Consider the following 16,276-nt stretch of genomic DNA (forward strand, 5'->3'; position numbering starts at 1 on the left):
CTTGTGGTACTTGGCACAGAGGTGCTGGAGGTGACCATGAGAGGTTCCACATTTAGGTCTTGGGACTCTTTTGTCCTCCAGGTGTTCCAGATCTGTGCCTGTGACCCAACCCCGCTCACACGTCATGTCGCTTGGCAGACTTGTGAGACTGCCCCTTTTCAAACATCTCACACCCAGTTGGTTAGGAGCCATGTTTTGACTCCTAAGCCGTGTTAATACTTCATACCCCTCGGAAACCTGACTCCCTCCAGGAAGTTTGATACAAGCTTCTGAGTGGCCCTGTGTCGCTCTCTTCCTCTAAGACATTTGTCAAGAACATAGTCTCCTGAGGTCCTGCCCCCCCTCCACCTGCCAACACTCCTCACCCCTCACATCTCTCCTGTCAAAATGGCCAGGTGTCATATTTCAATCTTTCTCAGTTCTGGCTTGTTTATGCTGGCTCTGTCTCTCTGTCTTTGTCTCTCTCTCCCTCACCCCCTCTCACGTCTCAGGTAGTCCAGGTGGGTTTCAAATGTGCTATCCAGCCAAGGATGATCTTTAGCCTGTCATTACAGACATACCTTAGCACACCCAGTTTTATGTGATGCTGGCCTGAAATCCAGGGCTTTGTGCATTTTAGATGAGTGCTCTAAGCCCAGGATGATCAATCCAGGTTCTTAAAGGTTTTTTCTTTTCTTGAGACAAGGACTTACCATGCATAGTCCAGGCTGACCTCAAACTTGAAGCAATCCTCCTTCTGCAACCTTCCAAGTCCTGGGATCATAGGTTAGTTCTAGCATGCCTGAATAGGAAGGAAATCCTTGTTGGACATGGAAGAAGAACACAGGCATAGGTGGGTAAGGCTTCATCAAAACGTAAGTGAAGATTCAGCTCAGCCTTTGAGTCTGCATGGCAGTGGGTGACTCAGTTGAGAAAATAGGCTCAAATGGACTTGGAGGGAGTCCAAGAAAATCAAACCTGTTTCCTGATCTTTCTGGGTGTGCTCTGGAGAGAATGTGCTTCTCAGGTGTGTGTCCTGAGGCTAGAATGGTATGGGGAAGACTGAAAGTGGAGATTGGTGTCTCACAAGTAGAAAGGTTGCTAAGGAAACAGAGGTATGGAAGTTTGTTTGTGTAGATCGCTTTTCTTTCTTTCTTTCTTTCTTTCTTTCTTTCTTTCTTTCTTTCTTTCTTTCTTTCTTTCTTTCTTTCTTTTTTCAGGGAAGGTCTTATTATGTAGTTTTGGCTGTGCTGGAACTCACTGTGTAGACCAGTCTGGCCTCAAACTCATAGAGATCTGGTTGCCTTGAATGCACAGATTTTTTGAAAGCCACGGTTATCAGAGCCATGGCTATATCTGTGGCTATCAGATAAAATTGAGATGTAGCACAAGGGAGATCATGGAGGAAGGAAGGGAAGGAGGGAGAGAGGGAGAGGGGTGTATGTGTCGGTTACAGGAGCTGGTTTTCTCCTTCTGTCATGTAGGTCCCAGAGATTGAAGTCAGGCCATAAGGCTTGGCAGCAAGCACCTTTACCTACTGAGCCGCCTTGGCAGCTCTTATGATTGATTAGTTTTAATTGCCAACTTGACACAACCTAGAGTCTCAATGAAGGGATTGCCCATATTAGACGGGTCTTTGAGCATATCTGTTCAGATTATCTTGATTATGTTAATTGAGGTGAGAAGATCTCTATCCACTGTGGGTGGTATCATTCCCTAGGAAGGAGACCCTGGACTGTATAAATGCAGAGAGGGTACTGAACAGCTGTAGAAATGCACACATTCATTTCTCTCTCTGCTCTTGATTGTGGAAGTGACAAGTTGCGTCAGGTTCCTGCCTTGGCTTCTCCACAGTGGTGGACTACAACTGCTGTTTAGTAATTTCTTTCATGACTACAAACTTCCGTCTTGAAGATACAGAATGCTAAAAGGGAGGTGAAGCAACAGGATGGTCAAAAGTGGTGCAAAATATTCTATCCTTCAGGGGATCTCATTAAGTTCAGAAATAAACAAAACTCACCAGCTTCGGGACATCACTAAAACTGATCAGACTTACTAGGCCATCACCTTCTCCAAGACGATGTGAGCAATCGCAGACAAACGGAGTTTCCTCGAAGAAGCATAGAACAGTCTTGTTGCCTGGGAGAGGCTCTGACTGGCTGAGCTAACTTGCAAAGGTCACTTCAGACTACTGAGCAGCCTACAAGTTGTGTAGTGGCCTCAGGGCTCCCAGTTTTCACGAGCTGTCCCCCATGCTGCGGTGGACTTTGGTGATGGAACTGTCTTTGAATTATTTCTGCTTTTGTAAGTAACCCCTTACCCATATTCATGTAAATAATTCCAACTAATTGGTTCACCAAGTGGGCCTTTGGTGGTATTCTTTCTTTAATCTGTAGTTGGTTTCCTACCTGGGGTTAGTAGACGTTTGTTCACCTCTCTCCAGGAATAGCATCACACATACAGAGACCTGGAAGTATAAGTCAGATAAAACTCTTTTCTCTTAAGATTGCTTTTGTCAACTCATCTTTTTACAGCAACAGAAATGAAACAAAGGACATCTTTGAGTGAATGAGAATATTCCCATGAATCAACTGTGCGGGAGCAGGACTTGGGGAATATTAGTTTAAAATGTGTTACATTCGTTTATGCTGTGGAATTTATGTTTAATGATGGAAAGATGTGTTGTATTCTTTTATGATGCACTTGCCTAACTCTGTAAAGCCTTGTTACTTTGTCTGCCTAAAACACTGGTTGGTTTAATAAAGAGCTGAATGGCCAATAGCTAGGCAGGAGAAAGAAATAGGTGGGGCTACCATGCAGAGAGAATAAATAGAAGGAGAAATGGAGGCTAGAAAAGAAGAATGAGAAGAGGGAGGGGCAAGAAAAGGAGGAGAGGAGGACGCCAGGGGCCAGTCACCCAGCCACGCAGCCAGTCACAGACTAAGAAGGGAAGAAAGACATATAGGATAAAGAAAGGCTAAGAAGCCCAGAGACAAAACATAGAAGAAGAGAAACATGTTAATTTTAAGTTAGAAAAGCTGACTAGAAATAAGTCAAACGAAGGCTGCACATTCATAAGTAAGAATAAGTCTCTGTGTACTTTTTTAGGAGCTGGGTGGCAGGCCCCAAAGGAGTATAAATAAATAAATGAATAAATGAATGAATGAATAAATAAATAAATACACAGGACACATGAACATCAACTCACACTTTTATAATCTCCGAGGTTAAAAGACCTTCCTATACAGTGCCAGGCATGAGGGTCACTGTGAGGGCTTACAGGTTCATCCGTAAGGAGTGTCACAAGACCAGGTGATTTGACGTTGAGCGTAAACCCAGTGGTTGGTATTGAAGTCTTCTGTCCTCACACCTGTTCCTTGGATTTTTGTTGGCTGTTGTGCAGCTGCCCATGGAAGGCTTGTGGGTGACAATGACTTCTGAAGTTCACCTCTCTCACGTCACGCAGAGAGAGGGACTTACTGAGGCCGGGTTGCCACCTTGCTTTCGGCTTTTGCTCTCTTTGTCTCATCCCACTGCACCGAGAGAGATTGGGACAGTCCACTGTGTTCCACGTGGCAGAAGTAGGGGTCTCTGTCCTGAGCAGGGACTTCCACCTCCACCCAGGATAGGTACGTGCCATTTCCACTGGGAAAAACACCTCTTGATTCAGATGCTGGCATCTTGCCGGCCTGGTTCCAGTGTAGTCTAATTCCTTGAGGGTAGAAGTCATAGGCCAGGCATTTGAATATCCTGTTTCTTCCTGGCGTTGCACGGCTGGTGATGGTCACAGTGGGAGGGTCTGTGGAGGGGTAACGTGTGCACATTGGGAGTTTAAGGTGGACTTTTTCCTTCCACGCTTTCATTCCTAACTGCCCGGATGACCATCCAATCTGACTCCTCCAAGAGACCTTTGTGAAGCTTGGCAAGGTCTGGGCCTTCTCCCAAGCCTTCCCTGTTACCTTAGGGCATATGTCCACAGCTACCCTCTCATGTCCTGCCTCATGCTATGGTGTATTGACTTCAGTTGGCAACAGACTGAGTTAGGGATGGGGAGATGGCGCTCCCCAACAGATCTTGCTGTGCAAACATGATGGTTTGAATTTGAACCTCCAGAGTACATGTAAAAGTTGGATGTAGTCATGCATGTCTCTATTCCCAGAGCTCATATACAGTGATGGGTAACAGAGACAGGGAAATACTTGGAAGCTGGTGGCAGGCTAGCCTGGTGTCTCATACGAGGTGGAAGGTGGGGACCAACAGCTGAGGCTGTCTTCCTATCTCCACACATGCACCACTACACACATACTCCCTCATACATATAGCTATGCATACATACACACATCATACATATACACAGCTAACAATACATAGAGACAGGTTGGCCTTGAATTGTGATGTTCCTGCCCTGAGTGCTGGGATTACATGGAACCACCATGTCCAGATTCTGAGTGTCTTGGGTGTGCTTTATAGTCCCCCTGCGATCTCAGCTCAGCTCCTCAGTTCTGACCACATCTCTGTCCATTAAGCGTTTTCCTTTTCTAAATAGTCTTTCTAGCTGTTCTCCAGTGGAAGTCTCAGCGTGAGGCACTTGATTCTGCTCCTGCTTGTTCATCTTTTCTGACCAGATGTATTATACACCTACCTCCTTGCTACAGACAAGACAAGAGACATCACCGTATTGAGGAACTACTATGGAGTTTGGAATCTGAAATACGGAATTGGAGTGCCAGCTGAAGCTGAATCCCAGTTTTTCTCCATCCCTCCCACCCCTTTCAGAGACAGGATATAGCTGCCTTGGTACTTGTCTTGTAGGCTGGCCCTGAACTCATGACAATCCTCTAGCCTCAGCCTTCTGAGTGCTGGGATTACAACATGTGCTATTAAGTGAGGATTATTTATGGAACCTTGCCATTGAGCCAATTTTGTTTCTGTTTTTTTTTTTTTTTTTTTTTTTTTTTGTGTGTGTGTGTGTGTGTATGTTTAAGATTGAATCCAGACTCTTGTATATGCTAGGTGGGTGCTCTACCATTGATCCATATCCCAGCCCCTCACTGGGGGATTCTAGGCAGGGGTTCTCCCACTGAGCCACACCCCAGCCCCTCACTGGGAGATTCTAGGCGGGTGCTCTACCACTGAGCCACACCCCAGCCCCTCACTGGGGGATTCTAGGCAGGGGCTCCACAACTGAGCAACACTCCAGCCCCTCACTGGTAGGTTCTAGTGCTCTAAAACTGAGCTATACCCTCTAGCTCTTCCCACTTGAAGTTTCGATGAATATTTCCTTTTGGCTTTCACATCATGTCTTCAGAAGGCCTGAATCTTAGTAGATGAGAAAACCGGGGGATTAAGGGACTGATGGGGTTGATGGGACACCCTGAGCCTGGGATCACCTTGATTTTCAGTTCAGTACTTGGAGCAGGTCATAAAAGCAGTGCATACCTTTTTGGTCCAGGTGAGATCTGCTGTAGCTCAGGTACCTCTTCAGCATTGCAGGACACTCCTCCTCCAGGTATGCCTTGGCTCGCTGCACATAGACTTTTTCTGCTTCCCACTTCTGCTTGGTGTTCGCAGCTGCGGGGTCTAAGGGGATCCAGGCTGGGATTTCTTTGTTGAATTCGATGAAATCCTGTCCATCGTAGGCATACCTCCAGAACGCTCCACTGCTTCTGTTGTTTGACAGCTCACAACCGAACATTCCCTGGAAGGTGTGAGACCCTGAAGCCTCCCCGGCCCCACAGGGAGTCAGTCAGATGGGTGCCAGCTTCAGCTGAGCGACTTTCATTCCTGTGTGCTTGGGGCATCTAAACACTCAGTTCTGTATCTTGTGCTGCTAGCCAGGCACACAGCAGAGGAACAAACTACTTGACTGGGCATTTCAGGTCACTCGGAGTGTAAGTGCATTCTTTATAGTTGGAGAATTTCAAAAATTATAGACAGATTCCAAGTCTATTGCTTTCGAACAGGGTCAGATGCTCTGGGTACCAAGGATGACCTTGAACTCCTAACCATCCTGTCTTCATTTCACTAGTACTGGGTTTACAGGTGTGTGACACTGTTCCCAGTTTTATGTGGTAGTTGGGACTGAGCCTCTTGTGTGCTAGGCAAGCGCTCTGATTTCAAGCTTTTTTGCATCATCTGATCTAGTGAACCCGCTTGCGTTAGTGGGTGGTGGATTCTTCAGGATTAAACACAATCACACCGAACTGTGTTTCCAAGTTATACAGGAATTATCTGTGGTTTCTTAGAGATTATAGGGGTTTCTACTTGTCAGGGGTCCATTTTGCATTGAAATCATCACTCTATACATAATTTGATCATTTCCCTATTTCCAGTGGTTAGTATCTGACTTATTGATTTGTTTATTTTGGGCACAAGGCCTCATTTTGTAGCCCAGGCTGACTTGGATCTCATTATGTAGCACAGGCTGCCACATGGCAATCTCCGTCTTCACTTTCTGGATGCTGGGATTACTGGTCAACCATCATCCTTGGTGTTTACCCCAAACCTCTAAAGCCTTTATCCCCTTGCCTATGGACAATGACCTTATACAGAATGACCTACCTAGCACAGGTCAGTCTGATTACAACAGTGAATGTTTACCCAGTCCTGAGTGGTGCTGTTGGCACAGGCTCTAGGCTCTAGCTGTCTGGGTTTCAATTCCAGATCTTTCCCTGGTCTGCCCACCTGCCTTGTTAAATGGGCTATGAAATATAAGTAAGCTTAAGTGAAACGCTTAAAAAAATCCTCGAAATGGCAAGTGTAATAAGAATCTTTGAAGATATTATTTTGATCATTAAATGTGTTCGTGCCTGAGCCTGGCACAGAGTAAGTGGTCACTAAGTTCAAATTACTGTTAATTTCTTTCTTATTAATTAGATAAGTGCAGGGGTCTGTGTGTGTGTGTGTTGTAAGTGCATGGGTGTGTGTGTGCAGGTATGTGTACCCCTGCATGCACACTCAGAGCCCACAGGATGCTGGGATGCTTCTCTATTGCTCTCCATGGGGATAGTGTTGAATCTGATACCTTCTCAAGTGGATGGGAGCATGGGGTTGAAAGGTCAGTGGTCCCTGGGTAAGGAGTGACTCTGATATCACTTCCTTTAAGGGCTGAGGTCTGGAGCAAGGATAGTAAAAGCCATGGGGAAGGAAGAAGTGAGTGGAGGGGATGGGGTTGTAGGTGAACCTGTGCGCATCTACCTGTGCTTCCTGCTCCCCTCCCGTGTGTGTGTGTGTGTGTGTGTGTGTGTGTGTGTGTGTGACTAGTTCTATCCAGTGGAATCCTTTCCACTCATATTCATGGGGCTATGGGGTTGCCTCAGGGTAAACACTCCATCTCATTGGTCTGTAATAGCTTACTGACCTGCGCTGTCCTCATAATAGTCCATGATGTCTTTCAGGGTCACGAGGAAGATCTCCTCCCTGGCCCTCTGAAGCTGGCTCTCCTTCTCCCAGTCCTCCATTCCTTCTACCTGGCTCCAGGGCCCTACGGGCTCCGCCTTCCTGCTGTTGCTGTTGTACCTGAAGAAGGTCTGGTCATTGAGAAACGCAGTGGCTTGAAACCTGGGGAAGCCTTTGCTGGGCCTGGACAAGCCGGTGTAGAGGAAAACCAGAGAGTAAGGCCCTGCAGGAGAGAAGAAAATTCTCAGGGGTGGAGTTTATGCACAGGAGGCCCACTGCAGAGCTGCAGAGACCCAGGAAGGAGGACTTGGCTGTGGAGCTTCTTCATCCATGGCTCTTCCTGCCACCTCACACGCTGGGGGCTCACTCATGAAGGCTCTCTGCTTGTACTGGGGATGTCATGTCAGGAGTTGTTCTATGTTGTTTACATTGTATCCTCTAATTTGCATATAAAGTTATTTGTGTGTATGTATTGTATGTGATGCATGTATGTGTTCTTGTGGGTATGAGCACATGTACATGATGTAGAGGTCAGAGGTCAAGTTGAGATGTCTTCCTTCATCACTCTTCATCTTCTTTTAAAAAATTGCATTTATGTATGTGTGAGACTTGTGCACACATGTGCATGCACATGCCACTGTATGTGTAACAGTCAGAGGACAGCTTGTAGGGGTTGGTTCTCTTTACCATGTGGGTCCCAGTGATCAAAGTTAGTTATCAGCCTTGGTGCTAAACACTACTACTGCTAAGCCATCTCTCCGGTCTGTCACCTTAGTTTTTCGAGATAAGGTCTCTCACTGGACCTGGAGTTTATCAGTCCAGGCAGCAGGTTGAACTATAAATGAACTCTAGGGATCTGCCTCTCTATCTGTCAGTCTGTCTAAATCTATCTATCTATCTATCTATCCATCCATCTATCAACTATCTACTATTTCTGTCTATCTATCTATTTATCTATCTTTCTATCTGTCATATGTTCACCCATCTATCCATCACCTGTCTGTATCTTCCTATCTATTCATACAACCATCACCTGTCTACCCATCCCTGTTTATAGTTTTCCATCCATCCATCCATCCATCCATCCATCCATCCATCCATCCATCATCTATCCATCCATTCACCATCCATCCATCCACCATCCATCCATCCATCATCTATCCATCCATTCACCATCCATCCATCCATCCATCCATCCATCCATCCATCCATCCATCCATGTATACCATTAGTTCTGTTTCTCTAGAGGTCCTGTACTAATTCATATTTTGGTATAGAATATACTTAACATTAAAACTATTTATTTAAAAAATTTTATACACTGCATATGTGTGAAGTGCCCAAAGAGGCCAGAACAGGGTGTCAGACCCCTGGGACTAGTGTTACAGGAAGTTATAAACTGCCACATGAGTCTTGGGAACTAAGAGCAACAAGTGCCCTTAAGCATTGAGCCCTCTCTCCAGCCCCTTTAGAATATACTTAACATTCTAAACTCAGTGCCTTACTATAAAGCAGACATGAATAAACATGCAACATTCTGGGAATGTACCAAGTTTTTAAACTGGCATAGTTTAGAAATTGTCATCCAAAATTTTGTGTGCAGCAGACAGAACAGCTCATTCCCTGTGCTGGAACTGCCGACCTCACTGATTCTCTGCTGCCTCGTCTCACTGTGGCGGAAGGCCCTGGCTTCCTCGTAGAATCCTCCAGCACACCTCTGTATGCTTTCCTGGGATTCCTTTCATTTCCCCCCGAGACAGACAAGTGTGTCCAGCCCGTGGAAGAGGGGGAGGAGAGAGTAAAGGAAACTCCATTGTGGTTCTTACTCAGTTTCACTGTCTGACTCCAGGCAGATCACTTTACCTCTCTGGGTATATTTTTTCCGCATCTGAATAATAAAAAAGTCTTCTGTGTGTCTGTGTGGGGTGCATGTTCATGGGAATGTCATAGTGTCCATGAGGGTCAGAGGACAAGCTTGGATGTCAGTCCTGCCTTCCATCTTGTCTGTTGCCGTGTTAGCTGGCCCATGAGCTCCTGAGAATTCTTCTGCTCTGCCTTCCGGTTTGGCCTAGGAGAGCTGGGATTATAGACAGATGTGACCACATCTGGATTTCTATGGGTCCTAGGGATCTGAACCCAAGTCCTCAAGATCAGCAAGTATTTTATCCACTGAGCCACCTCTCCAGCCCTGATCTGAATTTTAGATTCAGATTCTCAATTCTTCTAAAAAAAAAAAAATTCACTATATAGTGCAGGCTTACCTTGAACCTTTGATTCTCCTGCCTCCAGCTCCCATGTGCTGGGATCACAGGAATGAGATACATGGTTTTTGTGGTGCTGGGGTTGTGAACCTAAGGCTTCATGCATGCCCAGCAGTCACCCTATCAACTGAGCTACATCGCCAGCCCTCAGTCAGATTCATGTTCTTTTTTTATTATTATTTTCTTTTTTAAAACAATCTTTTTTTATTTTACATACCAATCCCAGTTCCCCCTCCCCCCTCCCCTTATCTCTCCCCACCACCCCCAATCCACTCCTCAGAGAGGGTGAAGCCTCCTGTTGGGAGCCAACAAGTCTGTCATTGTCACATTGAGGCAGGATCGAGGCCCACCCCTGTGAGATTCATGTTCTTTAAGGTCTTATTTAACACAAGTCCAGTGACTTCCCGGATGCTTCTACAAGGGTGAGTTAGGCTAACTGGCAACTTTACAAATCCGTTACCACTGTACATATGGGAATCCCCAAGACAGGAGGGATCCTTCTTACGGCCCAGTATTCTGTCCTCTGCCTTCCCTTGGCTTCTCTCCCAGTCTTCCTTTGTTTTGCCACTCACCAGTCTCCTGAAGGACTGCAGGACCCAGAAGGAGAGGCAGGGACAGCAGGACAGGCACCATTGCTACTTTAGTGCCTGGGAGGACAGTCTGCCCAGGAAACAGGGCTCTTTTCCTTGAGTCTGGCGTCCTGCCCAGGGGAGGTGATTCCCCAGCCAATGGGAGAGCCATGAGAGGAATTCCTGTTGGAAACAGGCACAAACCGGCCGGGCAGAGGTGTGGTCACAGGCTTCACACACAGAAGCTGCTGAGAGCTGAGAAAGCCGGTCTCAGGACTGAGACTTGTGTGTTCCTCAGGTGAAAGAGGAGCAGTGGAGGGTGGTAGAAAGTGCGTTACTCTTACTGTACGCGGTGAGATCCCTATGCTGGTGTCAGCGGAGGGGGATTTGGGTGTTGTAAGACCATGTTGTAAAGTTCTAAATATGTCCAAAGTGCTGGCCTGGTAGATTACATCTTGTGAAATCAAGGGAAAACCTAAATACACCCTCCAGCTTCCCCTGCGTTTAGGAGACTTCATCGACTGACCGACTGACACAGGATCTCACATACCCGGAGCTGGCCTCCAGCTTCCTAGGTAGCGGATAATGATTCTCATGCTTCTGTGTCCCAAGCCCTGGAATTACAGGCAAGAGCCACCACACTTGGCGGGTGTGGTGCTGGGACTTCAAGCATGCCAGGCGAGCACTCTGCCAACTGAACTACATCCCAGCCCCTTAGCTGACTTTAAAGGCCACTAATTTTTAAGTCATGTGATTGAACGGTGTAGTCTCCCATTAGCTTTGCTTTGAAGGCTAGAAAGCCATTGACGGTGGAGGCTGCTGCTGGCAAGGACCCCTCAAAAAGACCACCCCCAAAAGAGCTGCAGGTGCAAGGCTTTTTAAAGGGACTTGTGGGGAGGCATTTACACAGGAGGACAGCAAGGTGGTTATGGAATCTAGGATAGCTGGGAACTTGGGGTGGTTTGATTTCTACCTTCCCTTCTCTTCTCTTCTCTCTCTCTCTCTCTCTCTCTCTCTCTTTCTTTCTTTTTTTCTTTCTTTCTTGTCCGTAGAGAAAGACTTTTATTAGGGGCGAGGAAACAAACATACAGCAAGCACATAGAGAGAAAAACCGTTCACAGAGTGGGGGCTCAGGAAACGCAACCCCTTCCTCTGTCCCTCCCTTCCTCCTTCCTTCCTACCTTTCTTTTCTAAGACTCGGTGTCCTTATGCAGCTCTGACTGCCCTTGAACTTCTTTCTGATCCACCTGCCTCCTAAATGTGGGGATCACGTGCACTCCCATGTCGGGTTTGCACAGACTACTGTTATCTGTAACTCTAAAGACAAGTGCCCGGGTAGACACTTCATCAGTCCTTTATAGTTCCTTTCTCCAGGAATGGCTAACCCTGCCATTCCTTTATGAGCTGCTTCACAAGCTGCTGACAAATACCAGACAAAAGCAAATTAAGGAGGGAAGGCTCACTCTGGTGTGACGAGCGTCTCCAGCTGTGTGTGAGGCTGCTGGTCATGTTGCCCCCAAGGTCAGGAATCACAGGGAATCACAGGTCACTATCTTCTTTCTAATTTAGTCTAAGTCCGCAGCCCGAGGTATAGTGCCACCCACGTTCAGGTTGGGTCTTGTGGAAACCCCTCTGGGAAGACACTCAGAGTCACTAAGCTGTGTGTCTTCTAGGTGGCTCTAATGATCCAGTCATGTTGACAGAGTTTAGCCATCATAGTTATAAAAGGTGTATTTTATTAAAGAACATGGACGGTAACAATAGGCTACTTTACCCTAGACGGCAGGAAGACTGTGGGACACAGAGGAAAGTGACTTCCCACTGGAGAACAAAGAGGAGCCATCCTCTGGTGGCTTCAGTCTGGTGGTCATCCACAGCAAACTAGCAGGTAACTAATAATGTATCACCACTGTGTAAGTAGTCAAACTAGAGGGTTTATTCAGGTTTTCTCTTGGTAGCAGGTTTATTGCTTCCAACACTGGAGATGCATTGAATTCTTTGGATGATGTGGTGGTTTATGTTACTGTCAGTTTGGCAATGCCTAGAACCACCATGGAGCCAAGCCTCTGGCATCTCTATAAGGGGTTTTTAGACTGGGATAATTGAACCGAGGAGCCCCCACTGTGGGTGTGAATGGTACCATCCATGGGCTGGGGTCTCTGACTAAATGAAAAAGGAGAAGGTGAGCTGTCTCTGCTCCCTACTGTGGATGCGGTGTAACTAACTGCTTCATGCTCCTGCCACCACGCCTTCCTTCTACAATGGAGCATGTCCTCCAACTCTGAGCCATGATAAACATTTCCTTCCTCAAGTTGTTTGTCAGGTAGTTTGTCATGGCAATAAGAAAAGTAACTAATATCACGTCTATCTATCTATCTATCTATCTATCTATCTATCTATCTATCTATCTATCTATCATCTATCTATCATCTATCTATCATCTATCTATCTATCTATCTATCTATCTATCTATCTATCTATCTATCTATCTAATTCATCTATCCATCCATATCTATCAATATCTATCATCCATCCATTATCTCTCCATCCATTTATTTCTCTGTCTGTCTGTTTATCTCTGTCTGTCTGTCTTTTTCATCACTGTCATCATCATCATCTGTGTGTGTGTGCGTGTGTGAGTGTGTGGCCTACACATCCCAGAGTCAGAAGAAAACCTGCAGGAGTCAGTTCTCTCCTTCCACCGTGTGGAAGGCCCTGGATATTAAACTCAGGTCCTCACTAGCAACAAATGTCTCTCCCTGCTGAGCCATCTGGCTGGCCTGATTTTTTTCTTTTAGAGAGAGCTTCTCACTATGTAGCCCTGGCTGTACCAGTACTCTCTGTGTAGACCAGAGTGGCCTCAATTTCCCAGGTATCTTTCTACCTCTGTTTCCCTAGTGCTGGGATTAAAGGCATATACTGCCACACCCAGTTGAAATACATTTAAAAATAAATTTAATTACTTTTATTTGTATGGTATATATGTGTAGGGCCCACAGGCCTACCCCTCCTCCCAGGGTTCATATTGAGGATAACTAGCAGTTTCTGGAAAAACATCTTATTGCAGTTTCTGGCAAAACATCTTGTTTGTTCCTGTGCTCCCTCTGCCCACCCTGGTGGTTAGCTATATAGGAGTTTTTTTTTTTTTCCATTTTGAGCCTGGTAATGTCCCACCTGCCTGGGGGATTTCCACTGTGCAGCAGTTAGGTATATAAGGTTTTCTCTAAGCTTGAATAAACGGCATTCAGCATTCTCTCTTCACAAATGACACACGTCTCTTGTGTTCTTTAATCTCCAGCCCCTTGCCCGACTCGCTAAGTGTCCCGTAGCAAGGTGCTTACATATATGTGCATGTGTGTGCATGTATGCATGCTACAGCATACCTGTGGGGTCAGAATAGCTTTCAGGACTTAGTCCTCCCCTTCAGTCATGTGGTTCTCAGGGATTGAACTCGGGTCACCAGGATTGTCAGCAGACCGCTTTACTCCCTAACTCAGTTTTCAAGAACTCAAATGAGACTAAAACCCTATGCTTTATTGCGTCTGTGAGAATTTAGAGTCCGGATCACACTAATGGTATTTAATCCTTTCATTAATTTGTCCTTTCAGTAATACGATTCATCAGGGCTGTGTGTGTGCATGCATATGTGTGTGTATGCGAGTGTGCATGCATGCATATATGTGTGTGTGTTTGTGTGTGCATGTGTCTGTCTGTATGTGTGTATATGTGTATATGTGCTGTGTGTGTGACTGTGAATATATATGTGTGCATATGTATGTGTGTATATATGCGTGTGTGTGTGCCACACAGAAGACAGCTTGCAGTTGTTTCTCTCCTTCTTCCAGGTTGTCCCTTAGGTGTGGCAGTGAGGGTTCCTTCCCCCCCGAGCTATCTTTCTGACCCTTCAAGGGTTATTTTTTAGCAGACAGGCAAGTAAGCTAAATGAGAGCACACCAGCAGAGTGAAGGGTCCCTGGTCAATCTGCAGTGGCCATGGCTGCTCTCAGTATCTGGAATTAGGAATCTCACTCCATCTCTCCTTCCTTGAGGTGGTCTCCTTCTGGAACAGGGTGAGGACTCTCTCTGTATTTGTTTCTGTGTGTATGTGTGTGGCTGTGTGTATGCAGCACACATGTGGAGGTCAGAGGACACCTTGCGGGAGTCAGTTCTCTCCTGCCACTGTTTGGGAGGATTGAATTCCGGTCATCGGGCTTGGCAGCAGGCATCTTTCCAATTGAACCCTCTCACCTGCCTGTAAATGGATGATTTTTTTAGAGATTGTCCTTACCTACAATTCAGTTTGTTACAACTAGGTACATCAGATGCAAGAATATGAATAAGGGCCAGGTGGTGGTAGTGCACACCTTTAATCTCGGCACTCAGGAGGCAGGGACAAATCGATCTCTGGTTTGAGGACAGCTTGGTCTACAGAGTGAATTCCAGGACAGCCAGGGCTGCACAGAGAAACCCTGTCTCAAAAGATAAACAAAAACAAACATAAAAATAAAAAAGAATATGTATAAGGTACGACTATACAAAAAAATCACCAAATGTACTAGGGGAAAGGGCAAGCATGCCTTGCTCATGTGTTACTCAGGAGGAGTTTGGGGACGCCTTCTGAACCCTGCCAAATGGGCTTTTATTTTTTCTAGAGCCCAGTTCTTCCCTTTTCTAGTTAGTGTGGCTAACTCTTACTCAGTCTTAAGCCTTCTTATCTGCCTCAGTGTTCCCAACCTTGTTCTTCTAATCCAAATATTAAAAAACATTCCTCCTCTCTCCCTTCTCTCTGTGTGTGAGTGGGTGGTGTGCACATGCTTGTGTGTGTGTGTGAGCATGCCACTACTTGCGTGTAGATCTCAGAGGACAGCACTGAGTATTGGTTCTTTCTTGTCTGAGCTAGTGTCTCTCTGTTCACCAGTATATACACCAGTATATACACCAGGCTAGCTGGCCTGTGCAATAGCTTCTGAGGCGTCTCCTGTCTGACTCCCATCTTTCTGTAAGTAAAAGCATCAGGAAGCACTGGGATTACAGATGTGCACTACTGCATTTGACTTTCTGTGGATTCTGGGGATCTGAACTCAGAACCTTGCACTTGTGCAGCGAGCACCTTACCCACATATCCATCTCCCCCAGTCCCTAGGGTTATTTCAGGGGTAACACTTTCCACATCCTTAGAGAAAAGGGAGAACTAAGGACTCTGTGTAAATAAGAAACCAAAACCATTTCTTCTTTTCCCTTGAGGAATTTTCTTTTGCCTTATCCAAGCAAACTTCCATGCTGTATACTCTAGGTTTCCTTTAAGCACGAGTTAGGGTTTCTTCTGGAATCCTGGGCTGGAGCTGAAGATGAGAATACTGTTTCCTCCCACCAGTGGACACCACAAGCGATGTGAAACCTGCTTTTCCCCTTTGCTATTGACCTTTATGGGTGTTGCAAGCGTTGTTCCTTTAATGTTTGCTTTCAGTAGCTCATCTGCAGGGCTGTTTGTTTGTTTCAGGAGGGTTTCTGGGTTACCATGTGGGCTGCTGGGACTGCATGCTGTGTGTGTATTTGTGTTGTGCATGCGTTTGTACATATGTGTGGGGGCTAGAGGTTGATGTCTTGTGTCTGCTTCAGTTGTTCCCCACTTTATATTGAGACAGGACCTCCCACTAAATCAGAACCTCACATGTTTGTCTTGACTGGTTGGCCAGTAAGTCCCAGGTATCCTCCTGTCTCTGCCTCCCCATTTCTGGGATTACAGATATGTGCTGTTAGTTTGAATTTGGGTCCTAATATCTCCACAGCAAGTGCTTTAGAGACAGCTGTCTCCCCAGATGACGGTTTATGCTTTTATGCATCTCTCTGTGCCCACATACCCGCCTGCTCTGCAGCTAAGCTGGAAGAAGCCACCTTTCCCACCTGCAGCTTTGGCTAAGGCATCTCAGAGGCAAAACAAACCACACTGCCTAGACTCTGGTTTCATCACCTAATGGGCCACCCACAGCTCTCCAGGGTGAGCAAAGGGCACACTTGATCCTGATCCTCGGAGGTCACACTGAGATCTCATCTGTAAAGCTCAGCTCAG

General features: G+C 46.1%; 1 protein-coding gene across 1 annotated transcript; it reads right to left on the reverse strand.

The window, feature by feature from the left end:
* Positions 1-3,206: 3,206 nt before the first annotated feature.
* Positions 3,207-10,271, reverse strand: Azgp1 (alpha-2-glycoprotein 1, zinc-binding). The gene is made up of 4 exons (XM_057763532.1): positions 10,211-10,271; positions 7,340-7,600; positions 5,419-5,694; positions 3,207-3,778 (listed from the first exon to the last, which is right to left on the reverse strand). The coding sequence occupies exons 1-4, from the start codon at positions 10,269-10,271 to the stop codon at positions 3,456-3,458; spliced, it is 921 nt and encodes a 306-aa protein (XP_057619515.1). The 3' UTR covers positions 3,207-3,455.
* Between the last annotated feature and the right edge of the window lie 6,005 nt (positions 10,272-16,276).

Source organism: Chionomys nivalis, chromosome 3 (assembly GCF_950005125.1).
Source record: "Chionomys nivalis chromosome 3, mChiNiv1.1, whole genome shotgun sequence".
Lineage (NCBI taxonomy): Eukaryota > Metazoa > Chordata > Mammalia > Rodentia > Cricetidae > Chionomys > Chionomys nivalis.